Below are 24,039 nucleotides of genomic sequence, written 5' to 3'. Positions count from 1 at the left end.
TTGAGGAGTGGGCTCTCCTTTATATACTCTGGAATAGTTTATGTAACATTGCAATTATTTTTTTTTTCCTTATATGTTTGATAGAACTGCAGTTGAAGCCATGTAGTCCTGGAGTTTTCTTTGTGGGATGAATTTTGACCATCGATATGGTTTTTTTAATGGTTACAAGACTCTTAAATTTTCTCTTTCTCCTTGAATTAGTTCCATGAGTTTGGAGGGATTTTGTTTGTTTATTTGTGTTTTTAGTAATTTTCCCCTTTCATCGAAGTCTACAAACTTATTGCCATAGAGTTGTGCACAGTATCTCCTTGTTATCTTTTTAATATTTGTAGGATTTATAATATCTTCTTTTTATTTTTGTTAATCAATCTTTCCTGAGGTTTGTCAACTTTTTATCAAGATACGGTATTCAAAACATTGTTCATCTTTTTTATTGTAAGTTTGTTTTCTAGTTTTTTTTTTTTTTTTTTTTTGCGGTACGCGGGCCTCTCACTGTTGCGACCTCTCCCGTTGTGGAGCACAGGCTCCGGATGGGCAGGCTCAGCAGCCATGGCTCACGGGCCCAGCCGCTCCGCAGCATGTGGGATCCTCCCGGACTGGGGCATGAACCCGCGTCCCCTGCATCGGCAGGCGGACTCTCAACCACTGTGCCACCAGGGAAGCCCTGTTTTCTATTTCTAAATGTATGGGGATTTTCTGGTTATCTTTCTTATTATGTTCTTATTTTTTATTATGATCAGGAAACATATGCTATATCAACCCTCTGAAATTTATTTTGACTTGCTTTATAGCCACATATTAGGTCAGTGTTTGTAAATATTTTATGTTGCTTTGAGAAGAATGTGAATTTTTTATTTCCTTATTAGTACAGTGTTCTAAATGTTCATTCAGGTCATTTGTTATTCAGATCCTCTATGGTATTACTTAAAAAAACCTGGTTCTTCAGTTAATTATTGAATGAGGTGTGTATGATTTGGATTTGTACTTTTCTCCTTGTAGTTCTGTCGAGTTTCATTTTATATATTTGAAGGCCATGTTATTAGTAGCATACAAATTTTGTTTTGTTAGTGGTTTTCCTACTAACTTTAGAACTCTTAGGGGCCACCCTATTTTGGCTATTAAAAAGTGGGGCTCTATTCTGCCTACTTAGTCTTGAGCTAGACAGTACTGCTTCTATTGGTTTTAATTGTCTGTGCTTTTGAATATTAAGTTGAATAGCTTATTCTTTAACTTAACATAATTGTTAAGTATATAGTGGGGAGCTGTTTAAATATTTTTAATAAGGGAGTGACATGATTACATTTATATTAGGAAGATTTGTTAATTCCATCCATATAGAGGATGGATACAAGGGTGCAAACAGAGAAAGGAAAGCTAATTAGGAAGTTGTTGAAATTTTCAAGGTGAGTAATGATTATCAGTAGGTAAATGTTAGGACACAAAGGTGTTCAAAATAAAGTGATACTTAAGCATTTCATTAACTTATCACAGTTGATTCAGTTTGTAAGATATCATTGTTAACAAGAATTTAAATTATTTTTTCTTGATAACTTGAAAAGCCTCTAATGGATATCAAGCAAAATGAAACTGAGCAGATAAGTTTAATAATAAGTATATATAAGTATATATAATAAGTATTTAAAAAATGGGAGCACATAAATTTTTCTATTTTAAAAATGTTGAACTTTGTTTTCAAGATTTCTAAATAGTGACTGGGAAGCATGGCAGAGGATGACCTAGCTATTTTTGACTCGGGAGGAAGTGCTTCTTTGTCATTTGAGTATTCCTGATTGTCGCTTGGTGATCTATGTTATTTTCTCCTCCCCTGAATCTTCTTTCTGCTGGGAACAATAATTTTTACAATGCAAAGGATTTGACCTAAGGCTGAAAAAGCAAGATTAAACCAGCCTATCCATCAGGAGTCCCTGTGACTCTTTTTTCTCCCATGAGAAGGGTTTTCCTGTCACTTGGCCTCATTCTGACAGTTGCTACAGGTATCTGAACTTGCCATGCTATTGACCTAAATGGAGTCACTAAAATGCCTTTAGTAAACTTTATGGGCTTTTAATTCTTTTATAACCTGGCCACTGCAGGAGTCAAATGATACCATTCTTTAGTAGGAGATAGCTGTTGTTTTCCTGCAAAGAATCATTTAGAGGACAGTGGTTTTCAAACTCTAGTCTGTAAATATATAGGGGTTCTGTAGCATTGTTTTTGAAGCCATCCTGAGGGAAGAGGGAGCCATGACCCAGAGAGCCTCTTAGTTCACCACAGCAAATCCAAGTAGAGCCATGATATTTCCATCTGGTTAAACCTATAGGATTTTATTTGAAGAAGTTTCTTGTTACTAAAAAAAATTATTAAAAGTCTGAAAAACTCTTTTAAACCAGTGATAAACAATCTGTATTCATTCATAAACACATCTGCCGTGGGCCAAAATCAAGTCAATTCTGGTGGTTTTGTTGAACGCTTTTTAATTCTTTTTCTTTGTATGAGTGAAGAGACTATATCTGATAGTAGATCAAAGACCCTGTCTTAAAGTTTGGCAGGCTAAAGTCATCTATTGTCACTCTTCTCTAATTTAAGCAACACAAAACTGGATTCCTCACGTTCAGTCTTAGCAGAGAGCTTTTAATTCCTAACCCACCCTCCCATAGCATCTAAATGAGGTAATTAACTGTTGGGAAGATGTGCTAAACTTGTACATCTTGTACAAGTAGAAACTGATAATAAATATGTTAAAACTTGTCATTTATAATCTATTTCAGGAGTGTCTAGTGTCATTGCTCTGCTCTACCGGTATTACATAAAAAATATCTCTCCTTCAAGGTAAAAACTTGCTGCCAGTAGGGAGAAGGTAATTATCAGCATAGTTTTGTTTCTTAGGCTGACAAAGGAATAGCTACTGGATATGATGTTTCTGAAAATAGCAAGCTTGGTCATGTTTCTTTATCTTGAATTTACAGAACTTCTTTGATAATAAACAGTTTGATATCTAGAAATTTGATTACTTACTGTGAGCATAGTGAAGATTACCCTCAAGGGTTGCAAAATTATACTTTTAAAACTGATGATAGCACTGGGTAACTATCCACCTAGAAATATCTGTGTTTTAGATGCTTAAAGTACCTGAAACTTAATTTTGCATCTCCATTTATTAGGTAAATTGTACATGAACTTCAACTTTTCACCTTAATGTTTTCTTTGGTTGTAGAACATAATAGTGGTAGGGATTTTTTTATTTGATTTCTTGCCCAGGCTGCTGTTTGCCAGCAGAAGTAGTAAACTGATACAAACAGAGTGGTATGATGAGAAACAGGCAGTGGGAAAATGAAAGAAATGGGAATTGCTGAAAAGGAACAAAAATAGAAAATTGGAAAGGAATGCTGGAAGCCAACAATGAAACGTGGGAGAAAATATATGAAATGGTAAGAAAAAATAAGTGAAACAGAACTCCCCAAAATGGTTAAAGGAAGAAAAGATATGAAATGTTGTGGAATTAAACTTTTAGGGTTGGGGGCAGACAAAAAGGGAACAACTTAGAGATAAAAGCTTTATGGAGCTCATAACAGTTGGTTAAAGTTATAGTTTTACCATTTGTTAAATTTTGTAGTATTCAAAATATTTCTATTGGTACATCAAATTAGGCTAATATATATATATATATTTAACATCTTTATTGGAGTATAATTGCTTTACAATGGTGTGTTAGTTTCTGCTTTATAACAAAGTGAATCAGTTGTACATATACATATGTTCCCATATCTCTTCCCTCTTGCGTCTCCCTTTCCTTCCTTTTAAATCAGACTTCCTGTCCTGCCCCCCTGCACCCCCACAACCTCCTTTGTTAATTTCCCTTATGTTACTAGAAAGGCAGTGTCAGGGATAATATTTGTTTTTAAATATGTCTTAACTGCATTTTTGGTACCACATATCTCAATTTTAAAATAGTGACCATGGTTTCTATAGAGTCAAGTTAACTTACTAAAAGGTACCAAACTTTTCCACTCAGTGAGAAATGAGAGCACAATTGCTAAGCAGTAACCTTCATTAACAGATTACTTTCTGTAGGAGTTTATTGTTGGCAAGAGGAAAAATCTTTTTTTCTCATTTTTATAAATTACTTGTTGGCAAAAGCTTTATTATTATTCTTTTTCCTAAATGAAGCCTCTGGCCTCTATTATTTCTATCTGTTCTATATTGTAAGAGTTGTAGGTTGCTTGAGCTGTTCCCTACTCAGAAATTTTTGAGTGTTAGTTGCAATTCAATATATTCCTTTGTTTTACACTGAAAAGTTCTCTTTTTGACCCACCTCTTGATTAAGGTAACATTTATTCATTCATTTATTTTAAAAAAATGTATTTTGAGAAGATACTTTCCAGTTGTGCTATATATAAAAAATACAAAATGAATATAGCATAAAACCTGTTTTCAAGGAGCTGGAAATAATATTGCTTGGGAAAAACAGAAGAGAGAGGAATTCCATGGGGAATCAGTGAAGGTTTCAGAGACTAAGTGAGCTTTGAAGTGAGTCTGGAAAGATGAATAAAAGTTCTCCTGGTCAAAAAGAAACTGAAAAATAATTTATGTAAGCATTAGAACTTACTAAGCATCTAGAGAGATGGGACAGAGAATCATCAGGGATCCAGACCCTGTCTATCTTCTACCTTAAGGTCCTATGGTCCAGAGTGACAATTCCAACTCTTACTGTTTAATCTGCATTACAAGTAGTAAGAAAGAGCAAAAGAGCACACCTCACATTACTTCCACTCACTTCTTATGGGTCAGACTTAGACATATGACTACCTTTAGTGAAAGGCAGTTTAGGAAATTAGCCTTAGCTGTACCCAGTTAAAAATTCCATTACTGTAGAAGGAAGTGAGAACAGATATTGAACAATTAGAAGTGTCTGTCACAAGGTGGAAATCCCTTGATCAGATAACACTGGAGTATGCAAAGAAAATTAATAAGAAAATCCTTTAGCAAGAGAACCAATTTGAAAGATTTCACAGTAATCAAGAAGTAGATGACAAAGGCCTTAACTGAGTGAATGGGAGAGGAATACAGATATGTGGTCAGATTTGCAAGATATTTTCAATGGAGAATTAATAGGATTTGGTGGTTGATTGGTTCTGGAGTGGGAAGAAAAGGAAGGTGTCAAGGAAAACTGTAGAACTCTACTGCACGGATTTGAATCCTGGTTTGGACACTGAGTGGCCTCATACAAGTTGCTTAACACTCTTGCCTTAGTTACCTCATCTGCAAAGTGAGAATAATAACTTAATTGAAAGATTGAATGAGATAACATATATAAAACATCTAACTTTAGGAAAAAAGATAAACCAAGGATAAAATTATAGGGCAGACTGATATTTAAGGGATAGGAAGAAGAGGAAAGGTAGATAAGGAGGCTAAAAGGGAACCTCAGAGAAGTAGGAGATGAACAAAGAAAGAGTAGTGTCCAGGAAGACAAAGTGAGAGAAGGTTTCTCGAAGTTGAGGATGAATGACAGAATCAAATAGTATGGTGAGATGAATGCAAAAATAAACCTCTTAACTTAGGCTAGCTTTGTACTCATTTTATCAGTAAGCTTCTGAGGAAAACAGATATTTTAATATATCATTTAGAGTTGTGGAAACAAAATTTGTTTAAGGGAATTTACCAGATTGTTTGGAATAACTACAAATTATTCCAAATTATTTGAAATTTTAATGGAGTAACTGCCTTTGAGTTTCTAACCATTGAGTCTAATTTGTTAAAATTCTTTAAAACTATGATTTTGATGTCAATCTGAGATGAAGAGTTTCAAATTATGTCTCAGCATGGGGTATTTGCTTTCATTTACCTCATCATAAATTCAGTGCAATAGCACTTTAATAGGTAAAGGTTGCATGCTCTATAAAATGAGCAGGTAGCCAAGATTCTCAAGTCATAGCTTCAGACCTACTAATTCTTAGTTCCTTTTTATTAAAAGTGCCTAAAGGTCTATAGTTATTCTTTACCTTCAATGAGTATTTGGGACAGTTGGGATGATAAAATGTATGCATGTAGCATCCTCTTTCTTATTGCCCCAGATTCCATACTTATTTTAGCAATCGTAATAATTTGCTTCAGGGTATATACAGCAGTGGTAAAGCTTGCAGTCATTTTCCTGGTATTAGATTAAGGTGCATTAATTAGCTGTGTAACTTCAGGCAAGTCACTGAGTCTTTGTGACCCTCCATTTGATAAATTGGGTCGGACTATTTACCTTGTATACCTCATAAGGTTTTATTAAGACTCCGTCTGTGAAGTACTCTTTAAGTTAAAGCACCAAATAAACATAATGCAGCGTTATTAATTAGGCTGGTGACCTGTTCCTCACTAGGTTAACATAGGAATCAGCATCTCATTTGATTTTTGGACCAAATCCACATTCCCATTAATTAAGGAATATTCTGTCCTAAAGAAAAAGAATTTCCTCATGGAGAAATATGTGTGTGCAATGTCCTCTGGAAGCATTTCACCTTTTTCAGTTTTGGATTTAGTATTTGTCATTCGGGCAGTAAGATACAAAGACCACAAGTAGTTTTCATATATTTTTCATGTTATTAATTAGATAACTTTTTAATGTAAGTTGCAAATAACCTTATAAAGTAGGCTTTTAGAGAATTTCTGAAACATTACTTGAATATTAAATGGCTACAAGGGGCCAATTGGAGGATTGATGCTCCTATGCTCGTTTTAAGTTTTAAAAATTACTCTATTCTTACTTGGTTTAAAAAAATGTTTAATGCTAGAGTTTCTAGGATGAAGGGTACAAGCTTGCTAATATTGTGTCAATGAAGTGATTTTTCAGTCTATTTCACTTGATTACTTCCCCATATTTACATCTGAAAGAATGGTTGATGTTGCCTTGATGCTTTAATGATGACACAGAAGGGACATGAAGAAAGATGAGGAATAAGTATATTATTCACAGTAGTGTTTACTTCTGCACCAGAAGTTGTGGTAGAGGCTGTGCCTGTAACTTCGAACATGTCACTGGAAGACATAAAAAGACGATACTTGTCCCTTAATGGTAAGTCGTAGGAATTCATGTTAAGGGGAGAAAATCACTTTTCTTGCTTTGGTCAAAAGATGGCAGTATTGCTGTGCTGATTGTTTTCTTACGCAGTTTGGGCTCAGTTTTTTTTAATGCAAAAAACACTTAAATTTAGTGATCTAATTAACAATGACCCTTCCAACAGAATGCCAAATTTCTAATCGAAGACCAGAAGAATAGACCAGAAAATGGAATTTATCTTTTTAAAATGTATTAGGGTTGCTTTAGTAGCTATTTGTAAAAATAGCATTCTCTAAGACTCAGATTTGCCGGAGGAAAAGAGGACACCCTGCATCATGTTTTCAATTTTGGTTAGGTTTGAAATACCCTCCCTTTGGAACTTTGATGACTGTCAGGGTTCCAAGATGTTTTCGAGGGTTTTTTTGTTTTGTTTTGTTTGTTTGTTTTTAGTTTTTAAAGGTCATTGAAGCTTCTGTTTTCATTAAGGCAATACTTATTTTTCTTCAAGTTGTTAAAATCAGGTAATTGTTTTTCTTTTTTTCCTTGGTCATTATACGTTATTTGTTGGTAGTTGGAAGGCTGTGTGAACTAGTCTGGAAGTGTAAAGGTGGTTTCCCGTTTTTTTCCTGGGAAAGCAGCGTGTTCTTACCTTGTTTCTAAGCCAGTATTATAAATGGCTCTTGGGGCTTGATTCTCTGTTTTTCTCTAAGATCTTTAAAGGATAGAGAAATTCAATGAAAAGCACTTAAAAAAATGACAAAATGGACTTCTGAAAAAAAAAAAGCCTTCATTGTTGATTATATAAAGTGTTCTTTAAAAAATACAAACATACAAAACACTTTTGGGAGGGGGTAATGGGGAAGAACCCTTAGTGTATTGAAAGAACACAAAACAATCCAGCTGTTTTTCTTACTGTATATTAGAATAAGAAAATACTGATGGATTCTGCTCAGAATTCTGCTTTTTTTTAAGGTGATATAGTATGTATTTGTTATATCACATCACCCACTTCCCTCAGTAGGATCTGGGGCAGCACCCTGTAATCAAACTTTAATATGTTTTCAGCAAAACGTTCGAGTAGTTTTACCACGTGGGCTCAGTCTTGACGATAAATAGCCTTACATCAATTTAGGTCAAATGTTGAGGCCAGATGAATCTGACACAAACTTAAGAAAAAAGCTGTAGTTTGCAGAGCTTTTTGGATTTCACGATGGCGTGTAAGAGATAGTACATCTGAAGTGCCATTCAGGTCTACTCTGTGAACCGCCAAAAATCAATTAAGGTTTTCTATTTGTAAATGGGGAAAATTTAATTTAACGTTATATTCTGTTTAATGTTTTCTTTTTTAGAATATGTTTTATTTTGAGCTGCTTCATTAGCTAGGTGGTTTAAGTGCAGAACGCATTTCAGCCTATTCCGTAATACACTGAAAGACAAAGATTTGGAAAAATTTGTACAGCTCGTATCTGCCGTAAAGCAACAGGGTATCTGGTGTACATTCTGTGGCAAGAAGGCCATCATTCTTTTCCTGTTAGGGGTGCTGTGGTAAAAGCATTTCCCACTCTTATTTTATCCTATATTGTTAATCAAGATAAGCTTTACTTCCTGCAGTGCTATTGTGAGATAGAATCTTATTTCATACTTCAAGTAGGGTTAAGCCTGATCAGCTCTTAGGTGGGAGGCTTCTGAGGGGAATATATGTGTTTCAGGGAAGTGTTAGGGGGAGTGTATTATGTGGCAAGTCTGCTTCCTTTAGAAGTACTTCCCCCAGCTCTGCATTATAGCTGGACATTGTGTGTTGAATAATATATAAAACCCAAGATAATGTCTACTAGTTGCCATTTCAGTTTAAAGTATTAGGTTAGCCTTCCACCTAATCTGATCAAAATAATACTTTTCTTCATCTACTGTAGTTAGTCATAACATCTTTTTCTGCCTTATACTGATAAGTATGATTAGAAATCACTGCTGACCATCTCTCTGCCATCAGTTATAATTCAGTAGTAAAGAATGCCCATCTTAATTCAACTTGTAATTTCATGCAATATAGTTAGTGTTATAGCACAAGTGAAAAATATCCCATTATTCAGGATCTTGTTAAGCTGTGAAACATGTAGTCCTTGAGAAGCCAAGGTACACAGCTCATTTGGAAAAGGTTAGCAGAGGATACCATTATGCCAAAATGGATGTTGCTTAGTTAGTTGTTTAGTTTTACCTCCTCTTATTAAAAAACAAACAAACTACATGACACAGAAATTTACACAAGCATAGAGCAACCTTTTGCCTTCTACCAGATCCCAGATCCAGCACTTTTTGTTTTCCTTCTCTAATCCTGACATGTTTTTATATGGTCATTACCACAACTTTGCCAGTTTATTAGTATTATTCAAGTCTAACTTTTTTTTTTTTTCCTGCGGTACGTGGGCCTCTCACTGTTGTGGCCTCTCCCGTTGCGGAGCACAGGCTCCAGACGCGCAGGCTCAGCGGCCATGGCTCACGGGCCTAGTTGCTTCGCGGCATGTGGGATCCTCCCGGACCGGGGCATGAACCCGTGTCCCCTGCATCGGCAGGCGGACTCTCAACCACTGCACCACCAGGGAAGCTCCAAGTCTAACTTTTAAATGTTTTTACCCCTCCAGAATTTAAAATTTCTTACTTGGCTTGTTAAGACCTAGTAAACAGTATCTTTCTTCTGTTCTGATTGTCATAATTTCTCTCCTGAAGCAACACAACCTTTCTCACACCCTACTGTCTACTGTCCTCAAAAAAAGGACCATTTTTAAAAAGCCTTTTAAAAATGCTTCTTTTCATGACTTGGATGAAACCTATCCAAATTAATTAATTAATATAATAATTACTTGGTTCTTATGGGCTATTTCAAAATATATGTAACTGGTTATGGAAGCAAATGATTTATCCTAGACACTATGGAATAAAATAATTCTCAGTATAGAAAAGTCTTGGCTATATGAACTCTGGGAGTGAGTTTTTTTTTTTTCCGTATTACCTGTTTTCCTTGATCTTTGAATACAAAATTATGGTATTTTTTGAAATCTATAACTACTACAAGCAAAAGGGCAAAAATGGTATTTAAACAGCAATCATTAGCAGCAAAACAGCAACAACCATTTGATAGGAATCTCTTCACATTTTGCCCTAGGACGTTGAGATTAACCCAATTTGTAAAAAACCCTTTGTGTTGCCACACACAGTTTCCTTGTTAAGAAATTAATGTGGCCAGTTAAGCTATACCAACCTAATATTAGAAAGATAAATTATGAGTGTTGGGATGAAGACAGAGCAGAAGAATCAGCCAACGTTGGCAACATTATAGAAATTAATTTAAATTTGCATCAAGCCAGGAACATACTGTTTGTAAGTGATGAGGCTTCTATGTACTTTTGTACAACTGTAATGAGAAAGAATCATACTTGATTAGGCATTGGTTTTGCTAACTGTGGAACTAGGATCAAAATAAATCCTTTTAATGGGAATTTAAAGATACCCTCATTCAAATTGTGTATATCTCTTGCACAATAATCTAACTTTTTTTAAAGAAAATCTTATACTCATTGCTATAGTCAGTAGAAAATGATCCAAAATGAGTGTAGTTGTAACTTGCACAATTTTAGCAAAATCTACTGATGCCTCCGTATGTCACTGTAAAAAAAATTGAAAAGCCATCACCAGGTGTGTGTTAGTTTCCTATTGCTGCTATTAATAACAAATTACCATAAATTTAGTGGCTTAAAATAACACAGATTTATTATCTTACACTTCTGGAGGTCATAGTTTCAAAATCAAGGTGTTTGCAGAGCTGCGATTTCTTCTGGAGGCTCTAGGGGAGTGCTATAGACTGAAAATTCATATGTTGAAATCCTAATCCCAAAGATGATTGTGTTAGGCCTTTGGGAGATGATTAGGTTATGAGGGTGGAGCACTCACGATGGGATTAGTGCCCTTATAACAGAGCTCTCAGAGTGCTCCCAAGCTCCTACTGCCATGGGAGGACACAGTGGCCATCTATGAACCAGGAGGCAGGTATCCTCAGCAGATGCTGAACATGCTGGTGCCTTAATCTTGGACCTCCCAGCTTCCTGAACTATGAGAAATAAATGTTTATTGTTTAAACCACCTAGTCTATGGCGTTTTTGTTATAGCGACCCAAACAGACTAAGACAGGGAGAATGATTTCCTTACCTTTTCCAGCTTCTAGATGCAGCCCACATTCCTTGGCTTGTGACCTTTGGCTAGCATTCCTGTCACTCCAGCCTTAGCTTCAATCATCACCTCTCTTTCTCTGACTCTCCTGCTTCCCTTTTCTATTTATAAGGATCTTTGTAATTACATTGGGCCCACTCAGATAATCCAGTGTAATCTTCCCATTTTAAGACCCTTAATTTCATCACATCTGCAAATACCCTTTTGCCATATAATGTGACATGTTTAAATGTTCTGGGGATTAGGATATGGACATCTTTGTGGGCCATCATTCTTCCTCCCATAGGCTGTTATCCCATAACAGTTCACATCTCTGGTGTCTAGATCTGAGCCTTTTAAAAAAGTTTCTGTGGAGAATATTTAGGAGACAGTGACAAGTAAGAAGACAGGTTAAAAAACTTTTTTTAGAAATTAACAGCAAACACTGAAGGTTAAGTAGGCTTACAGTGGTAAGCTACTGTAAATTGGTAGTCACCTCCCAGTTTTTTTTATATCAGTAAGTGGATATATGAGAAGACCAGAAATACTGGATACCATACAATTTTAGTTATCTGGACCTCAGGGAATGAGTTTTCTAGAGAGTTAATCCCTTAATAGTCAAATTAAAAGAACAAAAAAAAACAACTGACCTCTATGGGAAAATTTCTAATATTTATACTACTGTCATAGCTACCCTTTAATTTGTATTATCGTAGAAATACATGACATGGGTAAAAAATTAAAAATATAAATGAGTTTTTAGTTAAAAGTAATTTACCCCTACCACTCCCCCATCTTCCCCTAGCTTTACTCCTCAGAGCAACCACTTACAATTATTTATACTTTATTTATTCTTCAAGTCCCTCCTAAACCTCTAAATAATATGTTTATCCTTTATTACTTCATTTATCAACTTTAGACATTGACTACAGGCACACCTTGTTTTATTGTGTTTCTCAGATACTATGTTTTTACAAATTGAAGGTTTGTGACAGCCACGCATCCAACAAGTCTGTTGGCACCATTTTTCCAATAGCCTTTGTTCATTTTGTGTCTCTGTGTCACTTTTAGGTAATTCTAACAATATTTCAAACTTTTCATTATTATTGTATTTGTTATGGTGATCTGTGATCAGTGATCCTTGATGTTACTATTGCAAAAATACTACAACTTGCTGAAGGCTCAGATGATGGTTAGCATTTCTCAGCAATAAAGTGTTTTTTAATTAAGGTATGTACATTTTTTTAGACATAATGTTATTGCACACTTAATAGACTACAGTATAGTGTAAACATAACTTTTTTATGCACTGGGAAACCAAAAAATTTGTGACTCGCTTTATTACGATTCACTTTATTTGCTTTATTGTGATCTAGAACCAAACCTGCCATATCTCCGAGGTGTGCCTGCCCTGACTTTTTGCTTGGGCTCATCTCACTTATACCTCCCTTACCTCTTCACAGCACTCTACAACCTGTGTTCTCACCCTGTTACAGTTTCTCCCTCAGTCAGCTTGGAAACTTAGTACTTCACACTTAGATCTACATTTCTTGTTCTGTTAGCGGTAGAAAGTCTGTCTAAACACACTTCGAGCTTTATTCTTTTTTCAAATAATCAGAGCAATAGCTCTTGGTTTCTCTTTTTGTAATATAACAATATTTACATCCCCGCTCCATCTTACATTTCTCCCCTCTACTTCCCAGTGTCTTATACCTGCACCTTTATGTTTATGTTGTCAAGGTTGACGGTATTCTTTCTGAGATTTTATAATCTGTTCTGAAACATTACTAAGATAAGTTTATGGAATGATTCTGAGGACCAATAATCAATATATGTTGTTTTATTCACTGCAGAATGGACTAATACATTAGAATTAAATTTCCTTCTCTATTGGTTCAGTGTTGTGATCAGAATGACACTGAGAGGAAAATTTTCTTATAATCAGATTAGATGGAACAGACTCTCTCTCTCTCTTTTCTTCTCCCCCTTACACACCCACCCCAGGTGCATGTATCAAATCTTCAAGGTTTTCTCAGTTTTCAGTCATTTCATCTCTTTTCTCCCGTCTCACTTCTCCCTGGAGTAGTTACCCTCTCCTTCTCATCTGGAGTAGTTACCCTCTAAGGGCTCCCATGCAGTTATCATTCTGGGGCTTCACTCCCTTCATTGTTCTCCTATGTGGCGTTCACTGTTTTCTGTGTCACAGTTCTCTTCTTTCTTGATTTACCTCCTCATTCTGCTAGAGGTAAAATTTCTGAGTCATCAGATACCTGAAAGTTTCTGTCTCCCTCCTATATATTTATTTGACAGTGTGGCAGTAAATAGCATCCACTTTAAATTGCCTTTTTCCCAGGATTTGGAGTACACTACTCCACAGATGCCAGTCTGATTCCTGGACCCTTAGAGGCAACAAGTTCTTCTCTCTGGAGGCATTTAGCATTTTTCCTTTGTTCTCAAAGTTCTAAAATTTAACAATAATGCATCTAAATGTGGATGTTTTTCATTCACTATAAGGTTGGAGTTTTGACAGTGTTGTGTCAGACCCTCTGCACCCTCTCCTCTTAGCTCCCTGATCTCATCTTACCCTACCACCACTTTCTTCCCTGTGCTACAGTCACACTGGCCTCCTCCTTCCTCAGACATGTCTGAGGGTCTTTGCACGGGCTACTCCTTTTGTGCAGAATGCTCTTTCCTCAGATATCTACATGGCCCACTTCCTTACCTTCTCTTCTCAGGTCTTTGTTCAGATGTCACTTCTTGAAGTGTCATCCTATTCTAATTATCCTACTTAAAACTGCAATCCCTGTTACCATCCAGGCACTCCTAATCCTCTTACCCTGATTTAAGTTTCTTTATAGAACCTATCACTAAATTAAAAAATAAGCAAACTGTGATATTGTGAATATGTATCTCATCTTTGTTCCTGGTTCCAGGCCAGAGCTCCTAAAACCCTTGTAATTTCCTAAGTGATAAGAGTGATAGGAACGTCTTTTGTTATAATATCTGGCTTTGGTAAGGGTGAAAGGAGCAACTTTTATTATTCATAACAAGCCCTTTCAACCATACCTGAGTTTATGTTAATGTGACTTTGGGGCAGCCCCTAAGGATGGGGGACTGGTTGCCAGGGGAACTGACTGTATAATTAGAGGGTTGGAACTTTCAGCTCCACCCCTCCCCCTCTTTAGGGATGGGAGAGGGGCTGGAGATGGAGTTTAATCACCAGTGGCTAATGATTTAATCAATTACACGTATTTAATGAAGCCTCTAAAAAACCGTCACTGAAGAGATTTGCAGGGCTTTCAGGGTGGAGAGGAGGTGTTGGGAGGGTGGTGTGCCTGGAGAGGGCATACTTTGCCCTGTGCATCTCTTCCATCTGGCTGTTACTGCATTGTATCTTGTAATAATAAATCAGTAACATAGTAAGTAACAGAGCCATTCTAGAAAATTATTTAACCCAAGGAGGGGTTTGTGGGAACCCCCGTTTTATAACCAGTGTGTCAGAAGTGCCAAAGACTTGGACTTGCAGTTGGCATTCGAAGGACAGTCTTGTGGGACCAGGTGGTTAGTGTCAGAATTGAAATAAACTGTAGGACATGCAGTCAGTGTTTGCAGAGAATTGGAGGATTGCTTGGTGGGGGAAAACACACGTGCAAACATACACACATGCATACGTATATATGTGTGTGTATATATTATTATGTGTGTATATGTGTTTATATATATATATGTGCATATATGTGTAAATACTTTGTATTAGTTTGCTAGGACTACCATAACACAGTACCACAGACTGAATGGCTTAAACAACAGATATTTCTCACAGTGCTGAAAGCTAGAAGTCTGAGATCAAGGTGTCCGCAGGGTTGGTTTCTTCTGAGGCCTCTCTGCTTGGATAGCTGTCTTTGCCCTGTGTCTTCACTTGATCTTCCCTCTGTAATTGTGTCCAAATTTCCTCTTCTTATAAGGACACCAGACATATTGGATTAGGGCCCACCCTAATGACATCATTTTAATAACTTAATTACCTCTTTAAAGATGTTATCTCCAAATACAGTCACATTCTGAGGTATTGGGGGTTATGGCTTCAACATACGAATTTTGAGGGGACACAGTTCAGTCCATGACAGACTTACTTATTTTTGTAGTCTTTCTCCCCCAGCTAGAATGTAAGCTTCATGAAACTGAGGGTTTTTTTTTTTTTTATTGTTGTTGTTCTATTTCAGTGTATACCCAACATCTAGAACAATGCCCATAATAGATGCTGAATAAATAATAATGGATATTCTAGCCTTATGATTAGCTATTTTAATCTGAACACTTCTTTTCATCTCTAGAAAATTCTTATTTCACTAATTCAAGTCCCCCTCCCCCAATTCTCTGTACTATCTTTCCAGTACTCCTGTTAACTGAAATTTGGACCTGCTTGATTAATCTTCCCTGTGTCATTTTCAGTCCATCTGTTGTTCTGCTTTTTTGGAAGATTTTTCAACCTTAACTTCCAAACACTTCTATAAAATATTATTTTGATAAACATGTGTTTCATTTCAAAGAGGCCTCTTCTTGGTGCTGTTTCATGGCATTCTGTTATTGTTTTGTGGGTCCTGTATTTTTGCTGATCTTTCTGCATTTATAAGGTCTTGTTATGTCTCTTTTGTTCTCTGAAGTTTCTGTTTCTTTGTAGGCCATTTTTTGTTTGTTTCTTTTACTTTTGATCTCACATATTGCATAAGCATTTCTCACCCTTAATAATCCTTCATTGTACGTTTTTATTTAATAATGGGACAATAAAGTACTAGGAGGTTTATTTTAGGGGTGATAATTTTTGCCTGGTGATGTCACTTTATGATTTGCTGAATGCAGAGGTCTTTAGTTTGGGGAGGGGGTGCCTTAGGTCTCCCTAGTTTATTCAACTTTCTTAGATTAAAAAGCTTCCAAATTTTAGGGAAGAGGTAAAATTGTCATTATATCAGATAACATGATAATATATATAGAAAATCCTAAAGATTCTGCACAGAAACTCCTAGAACTGATAAACAAAATCAGCAAGGTAGCAGGATACAGGATTAACATACATAAATCGGTTGCATTTCTTTATAGTAACAATGAAATATCAGAAAGGGAATGTAAAAAAACAATACCTTTTAATATCACAACCCCCCCCCAGAATACTTAGGAATAAACCTGACCAAGGAGGTAAAACACTTATATGCTGAGAACTATAAAACTATAAAGGAAATTGAAGATGATTCAAAGAAATGGGAAGATATCCCATGCTCTTGGATTGTAAGAATTAATATTGTTAAATTGGCCATACTACCCATAGCAATCTACAGTTTAGATCCAATCCCTATCAAATTACCCATGACATTTTTCACAGAAGTAGAACAAGTAATCCACAAATTTATATGGAACCATAAAAGACCCAGAATTGCCAAAGCTATCCTGAGGAACAAAAACAAAGCAGGAGGCATAACCCTCCAAGACTTCAGATAATACTATAAAGTGATAGTAATCAAAACAGCATGGTACTGGCACAAAAACAGACATGTGGATCAAGGGAACAGAATAGAGAGCCCAGAAATAAACCCACACACCTATGGTCAATTAATCTTCGACAAAGGAGGCAAGAATATACAACTGGAAGAAAGTCTCTTCAGCAAGTGGTGTTGGGAAAGTTGGACAGCTGCATGTAAATCAGTGAAGTTAGAACACTCCCTCACACCTAGACAAAAATAAACTCAAAATGGCTTAAAGACTTAAACGTAAGAATGATACCATAAAACTCCTAGAAGAGAACATAGGCAAAATGTTCTTTGACATAAATTGTAGCGATGTTTTCTTAGGTCAGTCTCCGAAGGCAATAGACATAAAAGCAAAAATAAACAAATGGGATCTTATCAAACTTACAAGCTTTTGCACAGCAAAGGAAACCATAAACAAAACTAAAAGACAACCTACAGATGGGAGAAAACATTTGCAAACAATGCGACTGACAAAGGCTTAATGTCCAAAGTATACAAACAGTTCATAGAACTCAACAACAAAAAAACAAACAACCCAATCAAAAAATGGGCAGAAGACCTAAATAGACTTCTTCAAAGAAGACATACAGATGGCCAACAGGAACATGATAAGTTGCTCAACGTCACTAATTATTAGAGAAATGCAAATCAAAACTGCAACAAGGTAGCACCTCACATAAGTCAGAATGGCCATCATTAAAAAGTCTACAAATAAGAAATGTTGGAGAGGGTGTGGAGAAAAGGGAACCCTCCTACACTGTTGTTGGGAATGTAAGTTGGTACAACCATTATGGAAAACAGTATGGAGGTTCTTCAAAAAGCTATTAAGTAGAGTTGCCATACGATTCAGCAATCCCACTCCTGGGCATATATCCAGAGAAAACTATAATTCAAAAAAATACGTGCACTCCTATGTTCATAGCAGCACTATTCACAGTAGCCAAGACATGGAAACAACCTAAATGTCCATCGACAGATGAATGGATAAAGAAGATGTGGTACATATATATAATGGAATACTACTCAGCCATAAAAAGGAATGAAATAATCCATTTTCAGCAACATGGATGGACCTGGAGATTATCATACTAAGTGAAATAAGTCAGAAAGAGAAAGACAAATACCATATGATATCACTTATATGTGGAACCTAAAATATAACACAAATGAACTTATCTATGAAACAGAAACAGACTCACAGATATAGAGAACGGACTTGTGGTTGCCAAGGGGGAGGTGAGGTGAGGGAGGGATGGATTGGGAGTTTGGGAGTAGCAGATGCAAACTGTTATGCATAGAATGGGTAAACAAGGTCCTACTGTATAGCACAGGAACAATATTTAATATCCTGTGATAAACCATAATGGTAAAGAATATGGAAAAGACTGTATAACTGAATTGCTTTGATCTACAGCAGAAATTAACACAACATTGTAAATCAGCTATACTTCAGTTAAAAAAACCTTCCAGCTTTTTACCTGGCTGCCTGACGTGCCATATATGGGAGTCTGAAATCTGTGGTTTCTTATCTATGCTTTGAATTAATATCTTTGTTTTCACTTTTTACTCCTGTCACATTTAGTCTGGCTTTTCCAGGTCCCAAACCCCTCTGTAGTTCTGCAGGTCAAATTATACCCTCTGTGGCTGTAGGGTTGTCTCTACTCTCTTCATTCACTATTCGTCTGTCTGCATATCATCTTTCAGAAATGTGTTGAAATTCACTGTTAGTTAATGGCTCTCTCTATCCTTTTTACTTTATTGTTTTGAGTTAGTACATTTTTTATTACACATTATATTTAAGGATGTCTACAGAAAGAGGAGAAAAAAAATCGTCATCAGTTTCTTGTCTTGGGTTAGAATTTTTCAATCCTTTAATAATCGAACATAGAAGACAGAATTTGAACTTGCTTTGATGATGTGGATCTTCATTATAAACCTTAGTTATTGGGAGGTGCTCTAGTTGTTTAAATATAGGTTGTGACGGGGCTGACTGTACTTTTAAATCCAGTAGAGGTTCTGGAACATGATTTCTTAAAAAAAAAAAAAGTTCTTGACTAGTAATTGCTTTGGGGTTATCACCACAGCAGCAGGACTAAAACTTTTCTAGTTTTCTGTCTCAGTAGATGACCTTGCTTCCCCCTCCACACTTACTATCAAGGCTGTCTATCGTGAACTTTCATTTACCTTAGAACGTCTCGGTTCCCTGTTCATGCTCCCTTGTTGTTTCAAATGAAGAGCTGGAATCCCATCTTTTCTGAAGCTAACTCCTCCATTTGCAGCCTGAAGTCTTGGGACTGTTCTCCTGGATCTGCATCTACAAATATGTTCAAGTCTTCCCCTTGGGGGAAAAAAATCTTCCCATCTTTTCCCTAAAGCTATACTTTTATCTGCAGAAGCCTTCTAAATTTTTTCTAAGTTCTGCTCTCTTTACATATAGGCATTCTCTGTCTTTAGTCCACTTTTCTTCCTTGTTCTTTTCCTGGGAAATCCTGTTTATTCACATGACTTCATCTATCACTGAGCCCTAACCCCTTTCCTGAAGTTCAGATTCTCCTTCCCACCTACCCATTAGTACCACTCAGTATATTCAAAGACAGACCCATTATTCCATGCTCTGCCTCCATCCTCCTGTCCTTAGAAGAACAAAACAATGAACCAGTCAGACATACTCTCTGTCTTTCCCGTGTTGATTGGTCTCATTATCATTTTCCCAGTCATCCAGGGATACATTAGAAAGAAATAGTTGTAAGGCTAGAAAACACCCAAAGTTATTACAGTCAGAGTCAGAGTAGGGTTAATTTCAAGTATGTAAGCTTTCTTGCCCTCAGCCCCCGTAGTTCCTTTTTAATGTACATAACCAATCTTTTGCATTTTCCTGATTACATGCAGGTCTGCAATTAAGGCCTTACGTCCTGGAGGGCTACTTGTGTACTCTACATGCACACTTTCCAAGGCAGAAAATCAAGATGTGATCAGTGAAGTTTTAAACTCCTACAGTAACATCATGCCTGTGGACATTAAGGAAATGGCAAGGACTTGCTCCCAAGACTTCACATTTGCTCCCACTGGCCAGGAATGTGGGCTATTGGTGATTCCAGATAAGGGCAAAGCCTGGGGCCCAATGTATGTAGCCAAATTGAAAAAATCATGGACTACTTGAAATTGGTGATGTGCATTTTGTGAACCATTACATCGATAACATATCAATGTATTATTATATTTATTTAACATGTAGGCTCTCTACGTGTTAACATTTAAATAAAATGGAGCCACTTTCCCTGGGTCTGTTGGAATCCTATTTAGTTAATACTTTAGCATCTCAGAACTTTTCAGGTATATTTTTTTCCTAGAAATACATCTACAGTAATGATTTAAGATGGTGCAGATGGTGTTTGTTCTCTATAATAAATCTGTCTTTTACTTGGCATCTTGTAGTTAAATTAATCAGAATATATGGTTTTGTGCATAAAATGTTTAGAAATACCTTCTATCGTAATGTTGGTGCTTTGAACCTCTAAAAATGCACACCTTCTGACTCTCTTATCATTTTTTTCCTTATCAAATGTATAGATTCTTTGAGGTTTTTTCCCCCCCTTTTCTATAAGAACTGATTGCTATTCTGAGACTTAACTTCTTAAGCAGCACTATTTCTAGTTCTAGGAAAATAGATTTCTTATTTGCCAAGTTGTTTTTCGTTAAGAACTATCTTCTGTTTACTGCAAAGGTCAGTGACTCTATTGACACCAGCTTTATTTCTCCACTTTTTTTTGTATTCACAAATACAAATTGAAAGGGTAAATTATATTGAAAGGCCGTTAGAACAGCAGATTCACATGCACATGTTTGACTTTCTGCATTCAGCTTGTAGAATAATGGAGTCTGTCCAGCAGGCTATAAAGCAAGTACTTGAAACAAAACCAGAATGATTAATAACCGCAATAACTGAACTATATTTGGAGAGTTTTGCTACATAATTGCAGTCATAATGAACACTACAGAATCTGATTATCTAACAGTTGCAATCTGGAGGGGCTTTTTATTTCATTGCGTTATGAAATGTTATGAGACTATGATGTCACATATTAATGCACAAAAGGGAGATGCCTAATGAGAGTGGATTATACTATTACCAAAACCCAGTACCATTTACTAAGTGGCTCTCCTTGTTTATACATATCCTGGGAATATTGTGTACATTTCTGTATATGTACTTAGGGTTTTAGCCTCCGGTTTTGATCATGTGTTTTCTCTAGAAATTGCTTTACTCAGACGCCAAACATATTTTTCCAACTATTAAGAAAAATTATGTAGCATATTTCAAAAGATTCTATCTATTTAGAAATTAGTTTTTTTAAAAAAACAAAACTCTGACTATAGAAATACAAAATTCTGCTGAAGCTGAATCCTTTTGAATTATTACATTCTGTACATTTAAACTAGAGACTCTTGGCTCATTTACTTTTTTTTTTTTTTTTTTGCAAGCATATAAAACTGGGCTCCTTTAACTGGGAAGTCCTAGGAAGAGTGTTATTTCTGTACCTTCAGTGCATTAACCATTTTGTTTCCTTTATATCTAACCAATATATTTGAAGAAAAGCTGGATCTCTTGGACTCAATCAAATATACCGAGTTAATACAGAAGATTAATAATAATGGAAAGGACTTTTATTATGTGTGTGTGTATTTTTAGTGTGTGCTTATTGGTTTGTTTTTTCAAGAATCCTGTCTTCAGATACTATAGGTTTAAAAAGTGCATTTATTCTGTGTAGATAAATCACAAAGTAAATTTTCACAGTGTACTTTGTTGAATGTCATTATTTTCCCAGCATAATGCCATGAAGCCTAATCTGAATACTCAACGTGCTGTTGGATTAGACCTTTCTATGATTACTGAAAAATGCAAATATAGATATACATATAGCTCATTTTATTATTATCAATAACTATAATGAAACATATGACATTTATTGAGTGTTAAATATTTGATTAAGTTCTTTATATATATGTGTTATCTTTTCTGAACTTTAAAACAACTCCAGGGCTGAGCATCATGACCACATTTTGTGACTGAGAAAACCCAAGTTTAGTGCTGCTCCTAGCTTGCCAAGCTATTCTGGTAAGTAAAGAATGGAACCAAGATTAAAACTGGTTCCAAAGGCCACGTCCTTCTCACTACTCTGTGCTGTCTCACAAGATAAAGGTTATAGGAACCCTCAGGATTATCAACCGGCTTTACCCTTATTCTCCACTGCTCAGCTTTCCCCTTGTATGCAATTCTCTATTCTCAGGGCATGAAAGGGTTAATTAATACTTGGGGAAAAAATCCAATTGTGAAATATTTCAGGCTGTGTTTTAAAGAAGTACCTCTTGTGATTGCAATACCCAGAAATCTCCCATAGAGGTATTCTGTGCCTTCCTTTTCTTTGCAGATGCTGAACTGAAGAAAAGGAATTTGGAGCAGCCTTGCAATGTCAATTGAAAAGCAAGGAGTAATTGATACTACTTTCTGTGGCATTGAGTTACTTTCAAAATAGCTTTATAAAATTTAGGTTGCTTACCAACACATTAACTTCTCTATGCCATCAGCACACTGAACAGCCCCTAGTTTCAGAAATAGACTATGAATAAAGATAATGCATTTAAATGGTTTGTACTGAATTTTTAAAGCATCAAACATTATCTGTGGCTTAGAATCAAGGCAACCTACAGTTCTTTATCCTTTTGCATATCCATATGGCTTTATACTGATGATGGCATGTTACCCCCTTAACAGTATTATGAAAAATATTTTTTTATACAAGGATAAAAGGATATTAGGCATAAAATAATAGATACCAGAACACTTGCTACATGACTGAAGTAATCACAAATCTAATAGGCCCTTATCCAAGAAGACTTTATGTCTGGAGATAAGTATCCGATGATCTGCGTAGGCTAATGCAACTCATCTGGAGTACAAAGAGAAAACTGGAACCAATAGCAACAATTTTATTAGATGCCAAGAAGTCCTTTGATGCAATTGAATGGGACTACTTGTATTATATGTTAGGTAAATTTTGCTTTGGGGATGAATATAACAACACAATTTTATGTTCAGCCCATTTATATAGTTCAGATCAATGGTTTACAGTCTTGTTTGCCTTGCCTTATTGCTGCATTGGGGAGGGAAGTAGGTATGATGCCCATTACTGATGTTACTCTTCAGGCTGACATTGGAGCTATAATATCACCCAGATCCCCTGGGTAACTGAAGGATATTCAGATGAAGCTTCACAAGTTAACTAAATGTCTGCTGATTATCTACTACTTGTGCTGAAAGCCGTAACAGCATCTGTCCTGAAAACATTAAAATTAATGTCAGAATTTGGAATGGCTTCAGGCTGCAAAGTCAATGGGAGAGAATCAGAAATACTATCTTGACAGTCATTTCTATTAATATTACTTATTATATGACATTTAAAATAAAATGAAAATTTAAAAAGAATTGATTTGGGATTCTCATTAGGGAGTAATTAAACTATAGAATGAAAAAACAAACTTAAAAAATTGACCTGTTAATTCAATGCTAAGATTTTTAAAAAACAGGTTTCACTAGACCTAAGGAGGAAGAAAGCCTGCTAGAACATATACCTCTTTAAAATTCAGTTAGCTCAATCAAATATTAACTCCATACCCTTCTGTAACTTTTCACAAATGAAGCAAGTAATTTCTTTGGTCATGTGAGGCCCTATAGTCATGTTGAAACTGGGTGAAACATACGCTACCTTAGGAAAAGTACTGTTTGCCTCATTGGAAGCTATTTGACGGCATACGTCATGACTCAGTTAAGCTTGCTATGGCTTATCAAAAGGAATTTTCTGCTGCATGTTGCTGTGGAAGAGCCCATTACATACAAATAACTATATAACCTAGCAGAACCAACAGACTACAAATGTATAGCCTATTGAAAAATAAGAAACAGGACAGTAGCACCCAGTTTCTTCCTAGTTCTTAAAAACAAGTGAGAGTAAAATTGCAGATATTAATAAGATTGGGAAAAGTTAAGAGGAATTAGCAATGGTGACAGGAGAAAAGAGGGACTGGGCCTATTTTAGCTTATAAAAATTACTTATAATTACTAAGTAATAGAGAGGATTGCTCATTTACTCATCCAAACAAGGTGTTAATGACCTTCGAAAAATGGTAGACCTTACCCCCATTCTGGTATTACAGTAATCTCTGAGGTGAGGGACAGAGGAATGAGAGGACCAGAGAACTTGCGCTGACTCGTGA

The 24,039-nt window shown here is 36.0% G+C and overlaps 1 protein-coding gene across 2 annotated transcripts in view; it reads left to right on the top strand.

Moving 5' to 3' along the window:
* Positions 1-21,564, top strand: part of NSUN3 (NOP2/Sun RNA methyltransferase 3) — a 53,373-nt gene extending 31,809 nt beyond the window's left edge. Inside the window, exons 6-7 of one of the 2 annotated variants that reach the window (XR_010943770.1) lie at positions 3,259-3,428; positions 19,657-19,777. Coding sequence is in view for 1 of the 2 variants with exons in the window: in XM_067739166.1 (XP_067595267.1) it covers positions 19,657-19,927 (271 nt within the window). In the remaining variant the exon portion in view is untranslated. Of the gene's footprint in view, positions 1-3,258; positions 3,429-19,656 lie in introns of both variants that reach the window. The other variant, XM_067739166.1, reaches the window with a different exon arrangement.
* The last annotated feature ends 2,475 nt before the right edge of the window (positions 21,565-24,039 follow it).

This window comes from Pseudorca crassidens, chromosome 5, assembly GCF_039906515.1.
Source record: "Pseudorca crassidens isolate mPseCra1 chromosome 5, mPseCra1.hap1, whole genome shotgun sequence".
Lineage (NCBI taxonomy): Eukaryota > Metazoa > Chordata > Mammalia > Artiodactyla > Delphinidae > Pseudorca > Pseudorca crassidens.
Note: the sequence above shows the minus strand (reverse complement) of the source record. Positions and strands in the feature narration are given on the sequence as shown.